This window comes from Salvelinus namaycush, chromosome 20 (assembly GCF_016432855.1).
Source record: "Salvelinus namaycush isolate Seneca chromosome 20, SaNama_1.0, whole genome shotgun sequence".
Lineage (NCBI taxonomy): Eukaryota > Metazoa > Chordata > Actinopteri > Salmoniformes > Salmonidae > Salvelinus > Salvelinus namaycush.
In genome coordinates, this window is record NC_052326.1 from 57032685 (window position 1) to 57054952 (window position 22268).

Below are 22268 nucleotides of genomic sequence, written 5' to 3' on the forward strand. Positions count from 1 at the left end.
TTTACAGTAACCTGTCCAAGACCACAGTGTTTTGTGTTTTGCATTAACCTGGCCAAGACCACAGTGTTTTACAGTAACCTGGCCAAGACCACAGTGTTTTACAGTAACCTGGCCAAGACCACAGTGTTTTACAATAACCTGGCCTAGACCACAGTGTTTTACAGTAACCTGGCCGAGACCACAGTGTTTTACAGTAACCTGGCCGAGACCACAGTGTTTTACAGTAACCTGGCCAAGATCACAGTGTTTTACAGTAACCTGGCCTAGACCCCACAGTGTGTTACAGTAACCTGGCCTAGACCACAGTGTTTTACAGTAACCTGGCCTAGACCACAGTGTTTTACAGTAACCTGGCCTAAACCACAAAGAGCATGCAGAAGTGTATTTATCTTATCCTATGACTGACTGAATGACTACACACCATTCAGACAGCTACAGTAACCAGTAGCTAGCTACCATTCAGACAGAACAGATTAGAAGGTGAAAGACTGACGGACAGAACGAAGAAGACGAAGAATAACAAGCAACGGAAGGTAAGAAGCTCTGAGTCATGCCAGATCATATTAGTAAGAAGAAGAAGGGTTACGTCCCATATTGCACCCTATTGCCTACCAGGGCCCTGGTCAAATATAGTGCACTTTGTAGGGAATAGGGTGCACTTTCGGCTGCAGCCAAGGAGCGATGCAGGGTTAGAAGCAGAGCAATAACGTTAACAGACACGGTCGGCCTAACGGACCGTCACTCACCTAAACTGTTGTTGTCCTTTATGCTTTTCTCCTGCAGCTGTTCTAACCGAACTGGAAACAACAACAACAACGGATTGGAGAGGACATGGACTGGACTGACCGAAGGTCAACCTACATGGTCCTTTGAGGACATGGACTGGACTGACCGAAGGTCAATATAAATGGTCCTTTGAGGACATGGACTGGACTGACCGAAGGTCAACCTACATGGTCCTTTGAGGACATGGACTGGACTGACCGAAGGTCAACCTACATGGTCCTTTGAGGACATGGACTGGACTGACCGAAGGTCAATATAAATGGTCCTTTGAGGACATGGACTGGACTGACCGAAGGTCAATATAAATGGTCCTTTGAGGACATGGACTGGACTGACCGAAGGTCAACCTAAATGGTCCTTTGAGGACATGGACTGGACTGACCGAAGGTCAATATAAATGGTCCTTTGAGGACATGGACTGGACTGACCGAAGGTCAACCTAAATGGTCCTTTGAGGACATGGACTGGACTGACCGAAGGTCAACCTAAATGGTCCTTTGAGGACATGGACTGGACTGACCGAAGGTCAACCTAAATTGTCCTTTGAGGACATGGACTGGACTGACCGAAGGTCAACCTAAATTGTTCTTTGAGGACATGGACTGGACTGAACGAAGGTCAATATAAATGGTCCTTTGAGGACATGGACTGGACTGACCGAAGGTCAACCTAAATGGTCCTTTGAGGACATGGACTGACCGAAGGTCAACCTAAATGGTCCTTTGAGGACATGGACTGGACTGACCGAAGGTCAACCTAAATTGTCCTTTGAGGACATGGACTGACCGAAGGTCAACCTAAATTGTTCTTTGAGGACATGGACTGGACTGACCGAAGGTCAACTTAAATAGTTATTTTATTCCTGAATACCATGCATGCAGGCCTGGGTCCCCAGTGTCCCCTACCGGGGTTGGGATCAACACTTCACCCCCGACAATGACAGTTCAGCAGCGGAGAAATACAGGTATTCTGATTCATGATGTACGGATAAACCATGCACTCCAGAGGGCTTTGACCATACACAAGAGTCCTAAATCTGACCTGTTATGACACTCGCAGCAAAGGTGTGTGTTTCTACGTTACTAACCTTGCAGGGCAGTGAGGCGTTCGTTAGTGAAGTCGTTGTCAGCCTGTAAGGCCTCGATACGGGCCTGTAGAGCCTGTTCCTTCTCCTCCAGCTCATCGATACAAAGCTGCAGTTCCTTCTTCTCCATCTGACCCTTCTGAGTCAACTCCTCCTGACGACCCTCCGCCAGCTACACAGGGACAAAGGAGGACACACACACAGGGACACACAGGGACAAAGGAGGACACACACATAGGGACACACAGGGAAAGGTGTGGGCATGTTAACGTGTGCAATGGAGAATCTGATGTGTGTGCTGGTGGTCGGACAATATATAGAAATCTGATCTTAAAACCCCTCCAACCCGTCTCCTTTCCCCCCTCCCCCCCCTCCAACCCGTCTCCCCCCCTTCTCCCCTCTAACCTGCCCCCCCTTCTCCCCTCCATCCTGCCCCCCCTTCTCCCCTCCATCCTGCCCCCCCTTCTCCCCTCCATCCTGCCCCCCCTTCTCCCCTCCATCCTGCCCCCCCTTCTCCCCTCCATCCTGCTGCCCCCCCCTTCTCCCCTCCATCCTGCTGCCCCCCCTTCTCCCCTCCATCCTGCTGCCCCCCCCTTTTCCCCTCCATCCTCCTGCCCCCCCTTTTCCCCTCCATCCTCCTGCCCCCCCCTCTCCCCTCCATCCTCCTGCCCCCCCCTCTCCCCTCCATCCTGCCCCCCCCTTCTCCCCTCCATCCTGCCCCCCCTTCTCCCCTCCATCCTGCCCCCCCTTCTCCCCTCCATCCTGCCCCCCCTTCTCCCCTCCATCCTGCCCCCCCTTCTCCCCTCCATCCTGCCCCCCCTTCTCCCCTCCAACCTGCCCCCCCTTCTCCCCTCCATCCTGCCCCCCCTTCTCCCCTCCATCCTGCCCCCCCTTCTCCCCTCCATCCTGCCCCCACCTTCTCCCCTCCATCCTGCCCCCACCTTCTCCCCTCCATCCTGCCCCCACCTTCTCCCCTCCATCCTGCTGCCCCCCCTTCTCCCCTCCATCCTGCCCCCACCTTCTCCCCTCCATCCTGCTGCCCCCCCCTTCTCCCCTCCATCCTGCTGCCCCCCCTTCTCCCCTCCATCCTGCTGCCCCCCCCTTCTCCCCTCCATCCTGCTGCCCCCCCCTTCTCCCCTCCATCCTGCTGCCCCCCCCTTCTCCCCTCCATCCTGCTGCCCCCCCCTTCTCCCCTCCATCCTGCTGCCCCCCCCTTCTCCCCTCCATCCTGCTGCCCCCCCCTTCTCCCCTCCATCCTGCTGCCCCCCCCTTCTCCCCTCCATCCTGCTGCCCCCCCCTTCTCCCCTCCATCCTGCTGCCCCCCCCTTCTCCCCTCCATCCTGCTGCCCCCCCCTTCTCCCCTCCATCCTGCTGCCCCCCCCTTCTCCCCTCCATCCTGCCCCCCCCTTCTCCCCTCCATCCTGCTGCCCCCCCCTTCTCCCCTCCATCCTGCCCCCCCTTCTCCCCTCCAACCTGCCCCCCCCTTCTCCCCTCCATCCTGCCCCCCCTTCTCCCCTCCATCCTGCCCCCCTTCTCCCCTCCATCCTGCCCCCCTTCTCCCCTCCATCCTGCCCCCCCTTCTCCCCTCCAACCTGCCCCCCCCTTCTCCCCTCCATCCTGCCCCCCCTCCATCCTGCCCCCCCCTTCTCCCCTCCATCCTGCCCCACCTTCTCCCCTCCATCCTGCCCCCCCTCCATCCTGCCCCCCCTCCATCCTGCCCCCCCTCCATCCTGCCCCCCTCCTCACCGACCACTTCCACCTACTGTACCTTTATCTTGTCAGTGAGGTCCTTGATCTCGTTGATGGCCCCGTTGTATTTATTAGCCAGTTCTCTGAGCTCCTCCTGGTTCCTCTCGTTCATCTCCTTCAGATGAGTACACTCATCCTCCGTGTTACTCAGAGATCTCTGGAATGACAACAGGTGAGATGGCAACACGTTCATCCTCCACACACACACACACGTCACCCAGCCCCGGGGTCTTACCTCGACCTCTGACCTCTTCCTGACCACCTCTACCTAGCCTTTACGCTAACCCTATTGCACAGGTAGACCTGTCTCACCTCGACCTCTGACCTCTTCTACCTAGCCTTAACCCTATTGCACAGGAAGACCTGTCTCATCTCGACCTTTGACCTCTTCTCCCTAGCCTTAACCCTATTGCACAGGAAGACCTGTCTCACCTCGACCTCTGACCTCTTCTATCTAGCCTTAACCCTATTGCACAGGTAGACCTGTCTCACCTCGACCTCTGACCTCTTCTACCTAGCCTTAACCCTATTGCACAGGAAGACCTGTCTCACCTCGACCTCTGACCTCTTCTACCTAGCCTTAACCCTATTGCACAGGAAGACCCGTCTCACCTCGACCTCTGACCTCTTCTCCCTAGCCTTAACCCTATTGCACAGGAAGACCTGTCTCACCTCGACCTCTGACCTCTTCTACCTAGCCTTAACCCTATTGCACAGGAAGACCTGTCTCATCTCGACCTTTGACCTCTTCTCCCTAGCCTTAACCCTATTGCACAGGAAGACCTGTCTCACCTCGACCTCTGACCTCTTCTATCTAGCCTTAACCCTATTGCACAGGTAGACCTGTCTCACCTCGACCTCTGACCTCTTCTACCTAGCCTTAACCCTATTGCACAGGAAGACCTGTCTCACCTCGACCTCTGACCTCTTCTACCTAGCCTTAACCCTATTGCACAGGAAGACCCGTCTCACCTCGACCTCTGACCTCTTCTCCCTAGCCTTAACCCTATTGCACAGGAAGACCTGTCTCACCTCGACCTCTGACAGCTTCCTGACCACCTCTATCTTCTCTTGTAGGACCTTCCTCAGGGACTCTTTGGCCGTGGTCTCATAGTTGTGTTTGTCTTCCTGCAGGGCTACCAGCTCGTTACGCATGCCATCCTCGGTTTGGTTCTTTAGAGGGGGAGGAGGGGGAGGGAAGAGAGAGAGAGAGACAGAGAGGTAAGGGGTTGTCTCTAGTGCTTTGACTAATACACAGTCATAGGGTCATAAGTTTTTTCTGACCATGTAAAGTGACCATCAGTTCCCTATAGTCAGAAAAAAACCAAATACAGAAGAAAAAACATGCATGTCTATTAGAAAGTCAATAGATATATAGTGAACTAAGAAAGTATTGGGACGGGGACACATGTTGTTGTTGTTTTGGCTCTGTTTTCCAGCACTTTGGATTTGACTATGAGGTCAAAGTGCAGACTGTCAGCTTTAATTTGAGGGTACTTTCATTCATATCGGGTGAACCGTTTAGAAATTACATAATTTTGTTTTGTTTTGGATTTGGTCCCGTATTCATAACACGTACTGATTACATCAAGCTTGTGACTCCATAAATTCATTGGCTACTTTAGCTGTTTGTTTTGTGCTTAATAGAAATTAATGGTAAATAAGTTACACGCACAAATATCATATCCCCAAGACATGCTAACCTCTCACCATTACAATAACAGGGGAGATTAGCATTTTATATCATACCCCCAAGACATGCTAACCTCTCACCATTACAATAACAGGGGAGGTTAGCATTTTATATCATACCCCCAAGACATGCTAACCTCTCACCATTACAATAACAGGGGAGGTTAGCATTTTATATCATACCCCACGACATGCTAACCTCTCACCATTACAATAACAGGGGAGATTAGCATTTTATATCATACCCCCAAGACATGCTAACCTCTCACCATTACAATAACAGGGGAGGTTAGCATTTTATATCATACCCCCAAGACATGCTAACCTCTCACCATTACAATAACAGGGGAGGTTAGCATTTTATATCATACCCCACGACATGCTAACCTCTCACCATTACAATAACAGGGGAGATTAGCATTTTATATCATACCCCCAAGACATGCTAACCTCTCACCATTACAATAACAGAGGTGGTTAGCATTTTATATCATACCCCCAAGACATGCTAACCTCTCACCATTACAATAACAGGGGAGGTTAGCATTTTATATCATACCCCACGACATGCTAACCTCTCACCATTACAATAACAGGGGAGATTAGCATTTTATATCATACCCCCAAGACATGCTAACCTCTCACCATTACAATAACAGAGGTGGTTAGCATTTTATATCATACCCCCAAGACATGCTAACCTCTCACCATTACCATAACAGAGGAGATTAGCATTTTATATCATATCCCCAAGACATGCTAACCTCTCACCATTACAATAACAGAGGTGGTTAGCATTTTATATCATACCCCCAAGACATGCTAACCTCTCACCATTACAATAACAGAGGTGGTTAGCATTTTATATCATACCCCCAAGACATGCTAACCTCTCACCATTACCATAACAGAGGTGGTTAGCATTTTATATCATACCCCCAAGACACGCTAACCTCTCACCATTACAATAATAGCGGAGGTTAGCATTTTATATCATACCCCCAAGACATGCTAACCTCTTACCATTACAGGTTAGCATTTTATATCATACCCCCAAGACATGCTATCCTCTCACCATTACAATAACAGGGGAGGTTAGCATTTTATATCATACCCCCAAGACATGCTAACCTCTCACCATTACAATAACAGGGGAGGTTAGCATTTTATATCATACCCCCAAGACATGCTAACCTCTCACCATTACAATAACAGAGGTGGTTAGCATTTTATATCATACCCCCAAGACATGCTAACCTCTCACTATTACAATAACAGGGGAGGTTAGCATTTTATATCATACCCCCAAGACATGCTAACCTCTCACCATTACAATAACAGGGGAGGTTAGCATTTTATATCATACCCCCAAGACATGCTAACCTCTCACCATTACAATAATAGCGGAGGTTAGCATGTTATATCATACCCCCAAGACATGCTAACCTCTCACCATTACAATAACAGGGGAGGTTAGCATTTTATATCATACCCCCAAGACATGCTAACCTCTCACCATTACAATAATAGCGGAGGTTAGCATTTTATATCATACCCCCAAGACATGCTAACCTCTCACCATTACAATAACAGAGGTGGTTAGCATTTTATATCATACCCCCAAGACATGCTAACCTCTCACCATTACAATAACAGAGGTGGTTAGCATTTTATATCATACCCCCAAGACATGCTAACCTCTCACCATTACAATAACAGGGGAGGTTAGCATTTTATATCATACCCCCAAGACATGCTAACCTCTCACCATTACAATAACAGGGGAGGTTAGCATTTTATATCATATCCCCAAGACATGCTAATCTCTCACCATTACAATAACAGGGGAGGTTAGCATTTTATATCATATCCCCAAGACATGCTAACCTCTCACCATTACAATAACAGAGGTGGTTAGCATTTTATATCATACCCCCAAGACATGCTAACCTCTCACCATTACAATAACAGGGGAGGATAGCATTTTATATCATACCCCCAAGACATGCTAACCTCTCACCATTACAATAACAGAGGTGGTTAGCATTTTATATCATATCCAAGACATGCTAACCTCTGACCATTACAATAACAGGGGAGGTTAGCATTTTATATCATATCCCCAAGACATGCTAACCTCTCACCATTACAATAACAGAGGAGGTTAACATGTCAAAATTGTGAGAAATAAGCTTTTTGTGCTTATGGAACATTTCTGGGATTTTTTAAATTTCAGCTCATGAAACACGGGACCCGTGAAACACGGGACACTTTACATGTTGCATTTATATTTTTGTTCAGCGTATCGTTTAAATATTCTTACTTTAGAGTAGGACTGCAGCTGGTTGCCCATCACCTCTAGTCTGGAGAGAAGCCGGTCCTCGTCTATCAACGCCTAGAAGAGAGAGACACAGGTCAGTACACCATAAACCAGTCAGAAGAGACCGGTCAGTACACCATAAACCAGTCAGAAGAGACCGGTCAGTACACCATAAACCAGTCAGAAGAGACCGGTCAGTACACCATAAACCAGTCAGAAGAGACCGGTCAGTACACCATAAACCAGTCAGAAGAGACCGGTCAGTACACCATAAACCAGTGAGAAGAGACCGGTCAGTACACCATAAACCAGTCAGAAGAGACCGGTCAGTACACCATAAACCAGTCAGAAGAGACCGGTCAGTACACCATAAACCAGTCAGAAGAGACCGGTCAGTACACCATAAACCAGTCAGAAGAGACCGGTCAGTACACCATAAACCAGTCAGAAGAGACAGGTCAGTACACCATAAACCAGTCAGAAGAGACAGGTCAGTACACCATAAACCAGTCAGAAGAGACAGGTCAGTACACCATAAACCAGTCAGAAGAGACAGGTCAGTACACCATAAACCAGTCAGAAGAGACAGGTCAGTACACCATAAACCAGTCAGAAGAGACAGGTCAGTACACCATAAACCAGTCAGAAGAGACAGGTCAGTACACCATAAACCAGTCAGAAGAGACAGGTCAGTACACCATAAACCAGTCAGAAGAGACAGGTCAGTACACCATAAACCAGTCAGAAGAGACAGGTCAGTACACCATAAACCAGTCAGAAGAGACAGGTCAGTACACCATAAACCAGTCAGAAGAGACAGGTCAGTACACCATAAACCAGTCAGAAGAGACAGGTCAGTACACCATAAAACAGTCAGAAGACAGGTCAGTACACCATAACCAACACGTTTCACATACAGTGCCGTTAGAAAGCATTCATACCCCTTGACTTACACATTGTTGTATTACAGCCTGAATTCAATTTCTTTTTAATTGATTATTTTCTCACCCATCTGCACACAATACCCCACAATGACAAAGTAAAAACATGTTTTTAGAAATGTTAGCTAATTTATTGAAAATTAAAATACATAAATATAATTTACCTAAGTATTCACACCCGAGTCAATACATGATAGAATCACCTTTGGCAGTGTTTACAGCTGTGAGTCTTTCTGGGTAAGTCTCTAAGAGCTGTGAGTCTTTCTGGGTAAGTCTCTAAGAGCTGTGGGTCTTTCTGGGTAAGTCTCTAAGAGCTGTGAGTCTTTCTGGGTAAGTCTCTAAGAGCTGTGAGTCTTTCTGGGTAAGTCTCTAAGAGCTGTGAGTCTTTCTGGGTAAGTCTCTAAGAGCTGTGAGTCTTTCTGGGTAACTCTAAGAGCTGTGAGTCTTTCTGGGTGAGTCTCTAAGAGCTGTGAGTCTTTCTGGGTGAGTCTCTAAGAGCTGTGAGTCTTTCTGGGTGAGTCTCTAAGAGCTGTGAGTCTTTCTGGGTGAGTCTAAGAGCTGTGAGTCTTTCTGGGTGAGTCTCTAAGAGCTGTGAGTCTTTCTGGGTGAGTCTCTAAGAGCTGTGAGTCTTTCTGGGTGAGTCTCTAAGAGCTGTGAGTCTTTCTGGGTGAGTCTAAGAGCTGTGGGTCTTTCTGGGTGAGTCTCTAAGAGCTGTGAGTCTTTCTGGGTGAGTCTCTAAGAGCTGTGAGTCTTTCTGGGTGAGTCTCTAAGAGCTGTGAGTCTTTCTGGGTAAGTCTCTAAGAGCTGTGAGTCTTTCTGGGTAAGTCTCTAAGAGCTGTGAGTCTTTCTGGGTAAGTCTCTAAGAGCTGTGGGTCTTTCTGGGTAAGTCTCTAAGAGCTGTGAGTCTTTCTGGGTAAGTCTCTAAGAGCTGTGAGTCTTTCTGGGTGAGTCTCTAAGAGCTGTGAGTCTTTCTGGGTAACTCTAAGAGCTGTGAGTCTTTCTGGGTAAGTCTCTAAGAGCTGTGAGTCTTTCTGGGTGAGTCTAAGAACTTTCCACACCTGGAATGTGCCACATTTGCCCCTTATTCTTTTCAAAATTCTTCAAACTCTGTCAAATTGGTTGTTGATCATTGCTAGACAACCATTTTCAGGTCTTGCCATAGATTTTGAAGTAGATTTAAATCAAAACTGTAACTCTGCCTCTCAGGAACATTCACAGTCTTCTTGGTAAGCAACTCCAGTGTAGATTTGGCCTTGTGTTTTAGGTTATTGTCCTGCTGAAAGGTGAAATTAATCTCCCAGTGTCTGGTGGAAAGCAAGACAACCAGGGTTTCCTCTAGCATTTTGCCTGTGCTTAGCTCCATTCTGTTTCTTTTTTATCATGAAAAACTTCCCAGTCCTTAACGTTTACAAGCATACCCATAACATGATCCAGCCACCACTACACTATGCTTGAAAATATGGAGAGTTATACTCAGTAATGTGTTGTATTTGCCCCAAACATAACACTTTGTATTCAGGACAGGAAGTTAAATCGCTTTGCCACATTTTTTGCAGTATTACTCCAGTGCCGAGTTTCAAACAGGATGAATGTTTTAGAATATTTTTATTCTGTACAAGTTTCCTTCTTTTCACTCTGTCATTTAGGTTAGTTTTGTGGAGTAACTACAATGTTGTTGATCCATCCTCAGTTTTCTCCTATCACAGCCATTAAACTCTGTTTTAAAGTCCCCATTGGCCTTCTGGTGAAATCCCTGAGCGGTTTCCTTCCTCTCCGGCAACTGAGTTAGGAAGGACGCCTGTATCTTTGTAGTGACTGGGTGTATTGATACACAATCCAAAGTGTAATTAATAACTTCACCATGCTCAAAGGGATATTCAATGGCGGCTTTTTTAAATGTTTACCCATCTACCAATAGGTGCCCTTCTTTCCGAGGTATTGGAAAACCTCCCTGGTCTTTGTGGTTGAATCTGTGTTTGAAATTCACTACTCGACTGAGGGACCTTACAATTATCTGTATGTGTGGAGTACAGAGATGAGGTAGTCAATCAAAAATCATGTTAAACACTATTATTTCACACAGTCCATGCAACTTGTGACTAAAGAAAATTCTTACTCCTGAACGTATTTAGGCTTGCCATAACAAAAGGGTTTAATACTTATTGACATTTCAGCTTTTCCTTTTTAATTACATTTTGTAAAAATGACTAAACATAATTCCACTTTCACATTACGGGGGTATTGTGTGGTAGGCCAGTGACCAAAAAAACTCTAAATGTAATCTATTTTAAATTCAAGCAGAGTGAAAACTTTCTGAAGGTACTGTAGCAGTCAGTAAAAGACATTATCCATTATATGGAGGGAGTGTTGTAGAGTAAGTGGGTCAGAAGGCTTGACAGCGGGCTTGACAGCGGGCTTGACAGCGGGCTTGACAGCGGGCTTGACAGCGGGCTTGACAGCGGGCTTGACAGCGGGCTTGACAGCGGGCTTGACAGCGGGCTTGACAACGGGCTTGACAACGGGCTTGTGTGCTGGTGGCTGGTCTAGTGGTAATGACCACAGACCACATATTACATATTAACCTTTTATCTGGAAATAAAACTTTTAAAATACTTTAGGTTTGTGGAATTGTGTATAGTAACTACCTGCCAGCTGCTCTCTGAAGCCTCCTGTGTGGTGGCCAGTAGGGTTAGGGCGGTTGTGTATAGTAACTACCTGCCAGCTGCTCTCTGAAGCCTCCTGTGTGGTGGCCAGTAGGGTTAGGGTGGTAGTGTATAGTAACTACCTGCCAGCTGCTCTCTGAAGCCTCCTGTGTGGTGGCCAGGAGGGTTAGGGTGGTAGTGTATAGTAACTACCTGCCAGCTGCTCTCTGAAGCCTCCTGTGTGGTGGCCAGTAGGGTTAGGGTGGTAGTGTATAGTAACTACCTGCCAGCTGCTCTCTGAAGCCTCCTGTGTGGTGGCCAGTAGGGTTAGGGTGGTAGTGTATAGTAACTACCTGCCAGCTGCTCTCTGAAGCCTCCTGTGTGGTGGCCAGTAGGGTTAGGGCGGTAGTGTATAGTAACTACCTGCCAGCTGCTCTCTGAAGCCTCCTGTGTGGTGGCCAGGAGGGTTAGGGTGGTAGTGTATAGTAACTACCTGCCAGCTGCTCTCTGAAGCCTCCTGTGTGGTGGCCAGTAGGGTTAGGGCGGTGGTGTATAGTAACTACCTGCCAGCTGCTCTCTGAAGCCTCCTGTGTGGTGGCCAGTAGGGTTAGGGTGGTAGTGTATAGTAACTACCTGCCAGCTGCTCTCTGAAGCCTCCTGTGTGGTGGCCAGGAGGGTTAGGGTGGTAGTGTATAGTAACTACCTGCCAGCTGCTCTCTGAAGCCTCCTGTGTGGTGGCCAGTAGGGTTAGGGCGGTGGTGTATAGTAACTACCTGCCAGCTGCTCTCTGAAGCCTCCTGTGTGGTGGCCAGTAGGGTTAGGGTGGTAGTGTATAGTAACTACCTGCCAGCTGCTCTCTGAAGCCTCCTGTGTGGTGGCCAGTAGGGTTAGGGCGGTAGTGTATAGTAACTACCTGCCAGCTGCTCTCTGAAGCCTCCTGTGTGGTGGCCAGTAGGGTTAGGGTGGTAGTGTATAGTAACTACCTGCCAGCTGCTCTCTGAAGCCTCCTGTGTGGTGGCCAGGAGGGTTAGGGTGGTAGTGTATAGTAACTACCTGCCAGCTGCTCTCTGAAGCCTCCTGTGTGGTGGCCAGGAGGGTTAGGGCGGTAGTGTATAGTAACTACCTGCCAGCTGCTCTCTGAAGCCTCCTGTGTGGTGGCCAGGAGGGTTAGGGTGGTAGTGTATAGTAACTACCTGCCAGCTGCTCTCTGAAGCCTCCTGTGTGGTGGCCAGTAGGGTTAGGGCGGTGGTGTATAGTAACTACCTGCCAGCTGCTCTCTGAAGCCTCCTGTGTGGTGGCCAGTAGGGTTAGGGTGGTAGTGTATAGTAACTACCTGCCAGCTGCTCTCTGAAGCCTCCTGTGTGGTGGCCAGTAGGGTTAGGGCGGTGGTGTATAGTAACTACCTGCCAGCTGCTCTCTGAAGCCTCCTGTGTGGTGGCCAGTAGGGTTAGGGTGGTAGTGTATAGTAACTACCTGCCAGCTGCTCTCTGAAGCCTCCTGTGTGGTGGCCAGTAGGGTTAGGGTGGTAGTGTATAGTAACTACCTGCCAGCTGCTCTCTGAAGCCTCCTGTGTGGTGGCCAGGAGGCGTTGCAGCGTTGCCAACTTCTGTTCCAACATCTGCTCCCTGTGTAGGGCCTCCTGGCAGGGGGAGAGAGGGGGAGGCAGAGAGGAGGGAGGGAGAGAAGAGGGAGGGAGAGAGGAGGGAGGGAGAGAGGAGGGAGGGAGAGAGAGAGAGGAGGGAGAGAGAGAGGAGGGAGAGAGAGAGGAGGGAGAGAGAGAGAGGAGGGAGAGAGAGAGGAGGGAGGGAGAGAGAGAGAGGAGGGAGAGAGAGAGGAGGGAGAGAGAGAGGAGGGAGAGAGAGAGAGGAGGGAGAGAGAGAGGAGGGAGGGAGAGAGGAGGGAGGGAGAGAGGAGGGAGGGAGAGAGAGAGAGGAGGGAGAGAGAGAGGAGGGAGAGAGAGAGAGAGGAGGGAGAGAGAGAGGAGGGAGAGAGAGAGGGGGAGAGAGAGAGGAGGAGGGAGAGAGGAGGAGGGAGAGAGGAGGAGGGAGAGAGAGAGGAGGGAGAGAGAGAGAGAGAGAGAGACAGAGAGGAGGGAGAGAGAGAGGAGGGAGAGAGAGAGGGGGAGGGAGAGAGGAGGAGGGAGAGAGGAGGAGGGAGAGAATACGACATCCATCAGCATTATAAGTAATAGTTGAATGCGGAGCTGATGCACAAGCAGCATCTATTATCAGTCACCAATTTATTTTCTAACGACGTTAGACTGTAAACATGACATAGTGTGAGAGACGACGTTAGACTGTAAACATGACATAGTGTGAGAGACGACGTTAGAGTGTAAACATTACATAGTGTGAGAGACGACGTTAGACTGTAAACATGACATAGTGTGAGAGACGGCGTTAGACTGTAAACATTACATAGTGTGAGACAACGTTAGACTGTAAACATGACATAGTGTGAGAGACGACGTTAGACTGTAAACATGACATAGTGTGAGAGACGGCATTAGACTGTAAACATGACATAGTGTGAGAGACGACGTTAGACTGTAAACATGACATAGTGTGAGAGACGGCGTTAGACTGTAAACATTACATAGTGTGAGAGACGACGTTAGACTGTAAACATTACATAGTGTGAGAGACCACGTTAGACTGTAAACATTACATAGTGTGAGAGACCACGTTAGACTGTAAACATTACATAGTGTGAGAGACGATGTTAGACTGTAAACATTACATAGTGTGAGACGACGTTAGACTGTAAACATGACATAGTGTGAGAGACGGCGTTAGACTGTAAACATGACATAGTGTGAGAGACTGCGTTAGACTGTAAACATTACATAGTGTGAGACAACGTTAGACTGTAAACATTACATAGTGTGAGAGACGACATTAGACGTTTACGTTAGACTGTAAACATGACAGTGTGAGAGACGGCGTTAGACTGTAAACATTACATAGTGTGAGAGACACCGTTAGACTGTAAACATTACAGTGTGAGAGACGACGTTAGACTGTAAACATTACATAGTGTGAGAGACGACATTAGACTGTAAACATTACAGTGTGAGAGACGACGTTAGACTGTAAACATTACATAGTGTGAGAGACGGCATTAGACTGTAAACATGACATAGTGTGAGAGACGACGTTAGACTGTAAACATGACAGTGTGAGAGACGACGTTAGACTGTAAACATTACATAGTGTGAGAGACGACATTAGACGTTTACGTTAGACTGTAAACATTACACCAATAACCTGTAGTATAAGACAGATGAGAGTGAAAGAGCGAAGCACATGGTTCAAGTCTTCAAAGTCCCATATCATTTTAACAGTCCAGTCCGCAGTTACACAGTAAGACTATGAATCCATGCACCAGGCAGAGGTAAGAGCGTAGTCGCGCTGCCTGGCCACTAGGTGTCAGTGTTGTTCCATACCTGCAGATACTGGGAGAGCTGGAAGAGTTCCTGAGAGTACATACTGGGGGTGTTGGCCGCAACCTGCAGGAGAGACACACACCAAGACATCAGGTTACAGTAGATATGAACACTGGTAACACACACACACACACACACACACACACATCAGGTTACAGTAGATAGGAACACTGGTAACACACACACCAAGACATCAGGTTACAGTAGATATGAACACTGGTAACACACACACACACACATCAGGTTACAGTAGATAGGAACACTGGTAACACACACACCAAGACATCAGGTTACAGTAGATATGAACACTGGTAACACACACACACACACACATCAGGTTACAGTAGATAGGAACACTGGTAACACACACACCAAGACATCAGGTTACAGTAGATATGAACACTGGTAACACACACACACACACATCAGGTTACAGTAGATAGGAACACTGGTAACACACACACCAAGACATCAGGTTACAGTAGATATGAACACTGGTAACACACACACCAAGACATCAGGTTACAGTAGATATGAACACTGGTAACACACACACACACACATCAAGTTACAGTAGATAGGAACACTGGTCACACACACACATCAGGTTACAGTAGATATGAACACTGGTAACACACACACCAAGACATCAGGTTACAGTAGATAGGAACACTGGTAACACACACACACACACACCAGCACATCAGGTTAGATAGGAACACTGGTCACACACACACACACCACCCAATACATCTATTGCTGTGCCTAACATGTGGAAACTATGTATAGATTATGGGAGGGTCCAAAAGAGTCAGTGAGTCATGAGTCAGCGTCTCAGTAAAGAGTCAGTGAGTCATGAGTCAGCGTCTCAGTAAAGAGTCAGTGAGTCATGAGTCAGCGTCTCAGTAAAGAGTCAGTGAGTCATGAGTCAGCGTCTCAGTAAAGAGTCAGTGAGTCATGAGTCAGCGTCTCAGTAAAGAGTCAGTGAGTCATGAGTCAGCGTCTCAGTAAAGAGTCAGTGAGTCATGAGTCAGCGTCTCAGTAAAGAGTCAGTGAGTCATGAGTCAGAGTCTCAGTAAAGAGTCAGTGAGTCATGAGTCAGAGTCTCAGTAAAGAGTCAGTGAGTCATGAGTCAGCGTCTCAGTAAAGAGTCAGTGAGTCATGAGTCAGCGTCTCAGTAAAGAGTCAGTGTTTAGGACAGGAAGGAGAGTATAGTTTGGTGTTTAGGACAGGAAGGAGAGTAGAGTTTGGTGTTTAGGACAGGAGGGAGAGTATAGTGTTTAGGACAGGAAGGAGAGTATAGTTTGGTGTTTAGGACAGGAAGGAGAGTAGAGTATAGTGTTTAGGACAGGAAGGAGAGTATAGTTTGGTGTTTAGGACAGGAAGGAGAGTATAGTTTGGTGTTTAGGACAGGAAGGAGAGTATAGTTTGGTGTTTAGGACAGGAAGGAGAGTAGAGTTTGGTGTTTAGGACAGGAAGGAGAGTATAGTTTGGTGTTTAGGACAGGAAGGAGAGTAGAGTATAGTGTTTAGGACAGGAAGGAGAGTATAATTTGGTGTTTAGGACAGGAAGGAGAGTAGAGTATAGTGTTTAGGACAGGAAGGAGAGTATAATTTGGTGTTTAGGACAGGAAGGAGAGTATAGTTTGGTGTTTAGGACAGGAAGGAGAGTATAATTTGGTGTTTAGGACAGGAAGGAGAGTATAATTTGGTGTTTAGGACAGGAAGGAGAGTAGAGTATAGTGTTTAGGACAGGAAGGAGAGTATAATTTGGTGTTTAGGACAGGAAGGAGAGTATAATTTGGTGTTTAGGACAGGAAGGAGAGTAGAGTATAGTGTTTAGGACAGGAAGGAGAGTATAATTTGGTGTTTAGGACAGGAAGGAGAGTAGAGTTTGGTGTTTAGGACAGGAAGGAGAGTATAGTTTGGTGTTTAGGACAGGAAGGAGAGTATAGTTTGGTGTTTAGGACAGGAGGGAGAGTATAGTTTGGTGTTTAGGACAGGAAGGAGAGTATAGTTTGGTGTTTAGGACAGGAAGGAGAGTATAGTTTGGTGTTTAGGACAGGAAGGAGAGTAGAGTATAGTGTTTAGGACAGGAAGGAGAGTAGAGTATAGTGTTTAGGACAGGAAGGAGAGTAGAGTATAGTGTTTAGGACAGGAAGGAGAGTATAGTTTGGTGTTTAGGACAGGAAGGAGAGTAGAGTATAGTGTTTAGGACAGGAAGGAGAGTAGAGTATAGTGTTTAGGACAGGAAGGAGAGTATAGTTTGGTGTTTAGGACAGGAGGGAGAGTATAGTTTGGTGTTTAGGACAGGAGGGAGAGTATAGTTTGGTGTTTAGGACAGGAAGGAGAGTAGAGTATAGTGTTTAGGACAGGAAGGAGAGTAGAGTATAGTGTTTAGGACAGGAAGGAGAGTATAATTTGGTGTTTAGGACAGGAAGGAGAGTAGAGTATAGTGTTTAGGACAGGAAGGAGAGTATAATTTGGTGTTTAGGACAGGAAGGAGAGTAGAGTTTGGTGTTTAGGACAGGAAGGAGAGTAGAGTTTGGTGTTTAGGACAGGAAGGAGAGTATAGTATAGTGTTTAGGACAGGAAGGAGAGTAGAGTTTGGTGTTTAGGACAGGAAGGAGAGTAGAGTTTGGTGTTTAGGACAGGAAGGAGAGTATAGTTTGGTGTTTAGGACAGGAAGGAGAGTAGAGTATAGTGTTTAGGACAGGAAGGAGAGTAGAGTATAGTGTTTAGGACAGGAGGGAGAGTATAGTTTGGTGTTTAGGACAGGAAGGAGAGTAGAGTATAGTGTTTAGGACAGGAGGGAGAGTATAGTTTGGTGTTTAGGACAGGAGGGAGAGTATAGTTTGGTGTTTAGGACAGGAAGGAGAGTAGAGTATAGTGTTTAGGACAGGAGGGAGAGTATAGTTTGGTGTTTAGGACAGGAAGGAGAGTATAATTTGGTGTTTAGGACAGGAAGGAGAGTAGAGTATAGTGTTTAGGACAGGAAGGAGAGTAGAGTTTGGTGTTTAGGACAGGAAGGAGAGTAGAGTATAGTGTTTAGGACAGGAGGGGGGGTATAGTATAGTGTTTAGGACAGGAAGGAGAGTATAATTTGGTGTTTAGGACAGGAAGGAGAGTAGAGTATAGTGTTTAGGACAGGAGGGAGAGTAGAGTTTGGTGTTTAGGACAGGACGGAGAGTAGAGTATAGTGTTTAGGACAGGAAGGAGAGTAGAGTTTGGTGTTTAGGACAGGAAGGAGAGTATAATTTGGTGTTTAGGACAGGAGGGAGAGTAGAGTTTGGTGTTTAGGACAGGAAGGAGAGTATAGTTTGGTGTTTAGGACAGGAAGGAGAGTAGAGTATAGTGTTTAGGACAGGAGGGAGAGTATAGTTTGGTGTTTAGGACAGGAGGGAGAGTATAGTTTGGTGTTTAGGACAGGAAGGAGAATATAATTTGGTGTTTAGGACAGGAAGGAGAGTAGAGTATAGTGTTTAGGACAGGAAGGAGAGTAGAGTTTGGTGTTTAGGACAGGAAGGAGAGTAGAGTATAGTGTTTAGGACAGGAGGGGGGGTATAGTTTGGTGTTTAGGACAGGAAGGAGAGTATAATTTGGTGTTTAGGACAGGAAGGAGAGTAGAGTTTGGTGTTTAGGACAGGAAGGAGAGTATAGTTTGGTGTTTAGGACAGGAAGGAGAGTATAGTTTGGTGTTTAGGACAGGAAGGAGAGTAGAGTATAGTGTTTAGGACAGGAAGGAGAGTAGAGTTTGGTGTTTAGGACAGGAAGGAGAGTATAATTTGGTGTTTAGGACAGGAAGGAGAGTATAGTTTGGTGTTTAGGACAGGAAGGAGAGTATAATTTGGTGTTTAGGACAGGAGGGAGAGTAGAGTTTGGTGTTTAGGACAGGAAGGAGAGTATAATTTGGTGTTTAGGACAGGAAGGAGAGTAGAGTATAGTGTTTAGGACAGGAAGGAGAGTAGAGTTTGGTGTTTAGGACAGGAAGGAGAGTATAATTTGGTGTTTAGGACAGGAGGGAGAGTAGAGTTTGGTGTTTAGGACAGGAAGGAGAGTATAGTTTGGTGTTTAGGACAGGAAGGAGAGTAGAGTATAGTGTTTAGGACAGGAGGGAGAGTATAGTTTGGTGTTTAGGACAGGAAGGAGAGTATAGTTTGGTGTTTAGGACAGGAGGGAGAGTATAGTTTGGTGTTTAGGACAGGAAGGAGAGTATAATTTGGTGTTTAGGACAGGAGGGAGAGTAGAGTTTGGTGTTTAGGACAGGAGGGAGAGTAGAGTTTGGTGTTTAGGACAGGAAGGAGAGTAGAGTATAGTGTTTAGGACAGGAAGGAGAGTATAGTTTGGTGTTTAGGACAGGAAGGAGAGTAGAGTATAGTGTTTAGGACAGGAGGGAGAGTATAGTTTGGTGTTTAGGACAGGAAGGAGAGTAGAGTATAGTGTTTAGGACAGGAAGGAGAGTAGAGTATAGTGTTTAGGACAGGAGGGAGAGTAGAGTATAGTGTTTAGGACAGGAAGGAGAGTAGAGTATAGTGTTTAGGACAGGAAGGAGAGTATAGTTTGGTGTTTAGGACAGGAAGGAGAGTAGAGTTTGGTGTTTAGGACAGGAAGGAGAGTAGAGTTTGGTGTTTAGGACAGGAAGGAGAGTAGAGTTTGGTGTTTAGGACAGGAAGGAGAGTAGAGTTTGGTGTTTAGGACAGGAAGGAGAGTATAGTGTTTAGGACAGGAAGGAGAGTAGAGTATAGTGTTTAGGACAGGAAGGAGAGTATAGTTTGGTGTTTAGGACAGGAAGGAGAGTAGAGTATAGTGTTTAGGACAGGAAGGAGAGTATAATTTGGTGTTTAGGACAGGAGGGAGAGTATAGTTTGGTGTTTAGGACAGGAGGGAGAGTATAGTTTGGTGTTTAGGACAGGAAGGAGAGTAGAGTTTGGTGTTTAGGACAGGAAGGAGAGTATAGTGTTTAGGACAGGAAGGAGAATAGAGTATAGTGTTTAGGACAGGAAGGAGAGTATAGTTTGGTGTTTAGGACAGGAAGGAGAGTATAGTGTTTAGGACAGGAAGGAGAGTAGAGTATAGTGTTTAGGACAGGAAGGAGAGTATAGTTTGGTGTTTAGGACAGGAAGGAGAGTATAGTTTGGTGTTTAGGACAGGAAGGAGAGTAGAGTTTAGTGTTTAGGACAGGAAGGAGAGTAGAGTATAGTGTTTAGGACAGGAAGGAGAGTATAGTTTGGTGTTTAGGACAGGAAGGAGAGTATAGTTTGGTGTTTAGGACAGGAAGGAGAGTAGAGTATAGTGTTTAGGACAGGAAGGAGAGTATAGTTTGGTGTTTAGGACAGGAGTCCACTTCCTCATTCATTACTAGAGCTGTCTGTCCACTTCCTCATTCATTACTAGAGCTGTCTGTCCACTTCCTCATTCATTACTAGAGCTGTCTGTCATCTTCCTCATTCATTACTAGAGCTGTCTGTCCACTTCCTCATTCATTACTAGAGCTGTCTGTCCACTTCCTCATTCATTACTAGAGCTGTCTGTCCACTTCCTCATTCATTACTAGAGCTGTCTGTCCACTTCCTCATTCATTACTAGAGCTGTCTGTCCACTTCCTCATTCATTACTAGAGCTGTCTGTCCACTTCCTCATTCATTACTAGAGCTGTCTGTCCACTTCCTCATTCATTACTAGAGCTGTCTGTCCACTTCCTCATTCATTACTAGAGCTGTCTGTCCACTTCCTCATTCATTACTAGAGCCGTCTGTCCACTTCCTCATTCATTACTAGAGCTGTCTGTCCACTTCCTCATTCATTACTAGAGCCGTCTGTCCACTTCCTCATTCATTACTAGAGCTGTCTGTCCACTTCCTCATTCATTACTAGAGCCGTCTGTCCACTTCCTCATTCATTACTAGAGCTGTCTGTCCACTTCCTCATTCATTACTAGAGCTGTCTGTCCACTTCCTCATTCATTACTAGAGCTGTCTGTCCACTTCCTCATTCATTACTAGAGCCGTCTGTCCACTTCCTCATTCATTACTAGAGCCGTCTGTCCACTTCCTCATTCATTACTAGAGCTGTCTGTCCACTTCCTCATTCATTACTAGAGCTGTCTGGCTGCCTTGTTAGCTCCCTACTCATCATGTTGCACAGAAGTTAACACACTTGAATAATGTAACACGGCATTTATAAATATAGAAACTGTTCAGGTAGCCCAGGTAGCGGCGAGGAGAGGGATGGAAGCTATACTGTTACACTGGCAATACTAAAGTGCCTATAAGAACATCCAATAGTCAAAGGTATATGAAATACAAATGGTATAGAGAGAAATAGTCCTATAATAACTACAACCTAAAACTTCTTACCTGGGAATATTGAAGACTCATGTTAAAAGGAACCACCAGCTTTCATATATTCTCATGTTCTGAGCAAGGAACTGAAACATTAGCTTTCTTACATGGCACATATTGCACTTTTACTTTCTTCTCCAACACTTTGTTTTTGCATTATTAAAACCAAATTGAACATGTTTTATTATTTATTTGAGGCCAAATTGATTTTATTGATGTATTATATTAAGTTAAAATAAGTGTTCATTCAGTTTTGTTGTAATTGTCATTATTACAAATAAATAAATGTATTAAAAAAAAGATTGGCCGATTAATCGGTATCGGCTTTTCTTGGTCCTCCAATAATCGGTATCGCCGTTGAAAACTGATAATCGGTTGACCTCTAGTCCAAATAAGAAGATTTATATGCCTACATTTGTGCGCAGACCAGGTACCCTGCAGGCCTACACTACAAAAGTATGTGGACACCTGCTTGGTCAAAACATCTCATTCCAAAATCATGGGCATCTGATTGTCGTAGCTCACCATCACCGTGGAGCTTCTCAAAGTCATTTCTTCTTCGGCTCAAAACAGCAAGTAAACTAAGTCTGTTTTTTTACATCCATTGAGAATGACAAGACTTCCTCAATGTAAAAACCTTCTTTCAATAACCAGTCATCATGGAAGGGGAAACAAGGTAATGCTCTGATCTTACTTCTCCCTTGCGCAAATAGTCTACACAAACGTTATGATATTGAACTCAGATGCCCAACAATTGAACAGAGCAGTAGCTGAGTTTGTCTGGATCAAGTGCCATTGTGTGTCTGGCTAATATGCCTTTTTTGTGTGATATAATTTTTGGTATGGAGTCTCGTGATGGTATCGAGTATTGTGACACTAAACCACCTATCGGTATCTAAGTCCAAATTCCTGACAACACTACCATCAGGTAACAACTGAATCAACAGACGGTAAGTAGACATGTTGAATGGGCCATCAGGTAACAACTGAATCAACAGAAGGTAAGTAGACATGTTGAATGGGCCATTGGGTAACAACTGAATCAACAGACGGTAAGTAGACATGTTGAATGGGCCATCGGGTAACAACTGAATCAACAGACGGTAAGTAGACATGTTGAATGGGCCATCGGGTAACAACTGAATCAACAGAAGGTAAGTAGACATGTTGAATGGGCCACCGGGTAACAACTGAATCAACAGACGGTAAGTAGACATGTTGAATGGGCCATCGGGTAACAACTGAATCAACAGACGGTAAGTAGACATG

At 46.2% G+C, this 22268-nt stretch overlaps 1 protein-coding gene across 10 annotated transcripts in view; it reads right to left on the minus strand.

Annotated features, from left to right (window-relative positions):
- slmapa (sarcolemma associated protein a) overlaps positions 1-22268 on the minus strand; it is a 156199-nt gene that overhangs the window by 57290 nt on the left and 76641 nt on the right. For 8 of the 10 annotated variants that reach the window (XM_039016583.1, XM_039016584.1, XM_039016586.1 and 5 more), the window contains 7 exons: positions 14660-14722; positions 12758-12853; positions 7635-7706; positions 4652-4792; positions 3639-3776; positions 1874-2042; positions 747-797 (listed from right to left, as the gene is read on the minus strand). In XM_039016583.1, the coding sequence (XP_038872511.1) occupies positions 747-797; positions 1874-2042; positions 3639-3776; positions 4652-4792; positions 7635-7706; positions 12758-12853; positions 14660-14722 (730 nt within the window). Of the gene's footprint in view, positions 1-746; positions 798-1873; positions 2043-3638; positions 3777-4111; positions 4118-4651; positions 4793-7634; positions 7707-11217; positions 11342-12757; positions 12854-14659; positions 14723-22268 lie in introns of those variants that run through there. The other 2 variants (XM_039016592.1, XM_039016593.1) reach the window with 2 other exon arrangements.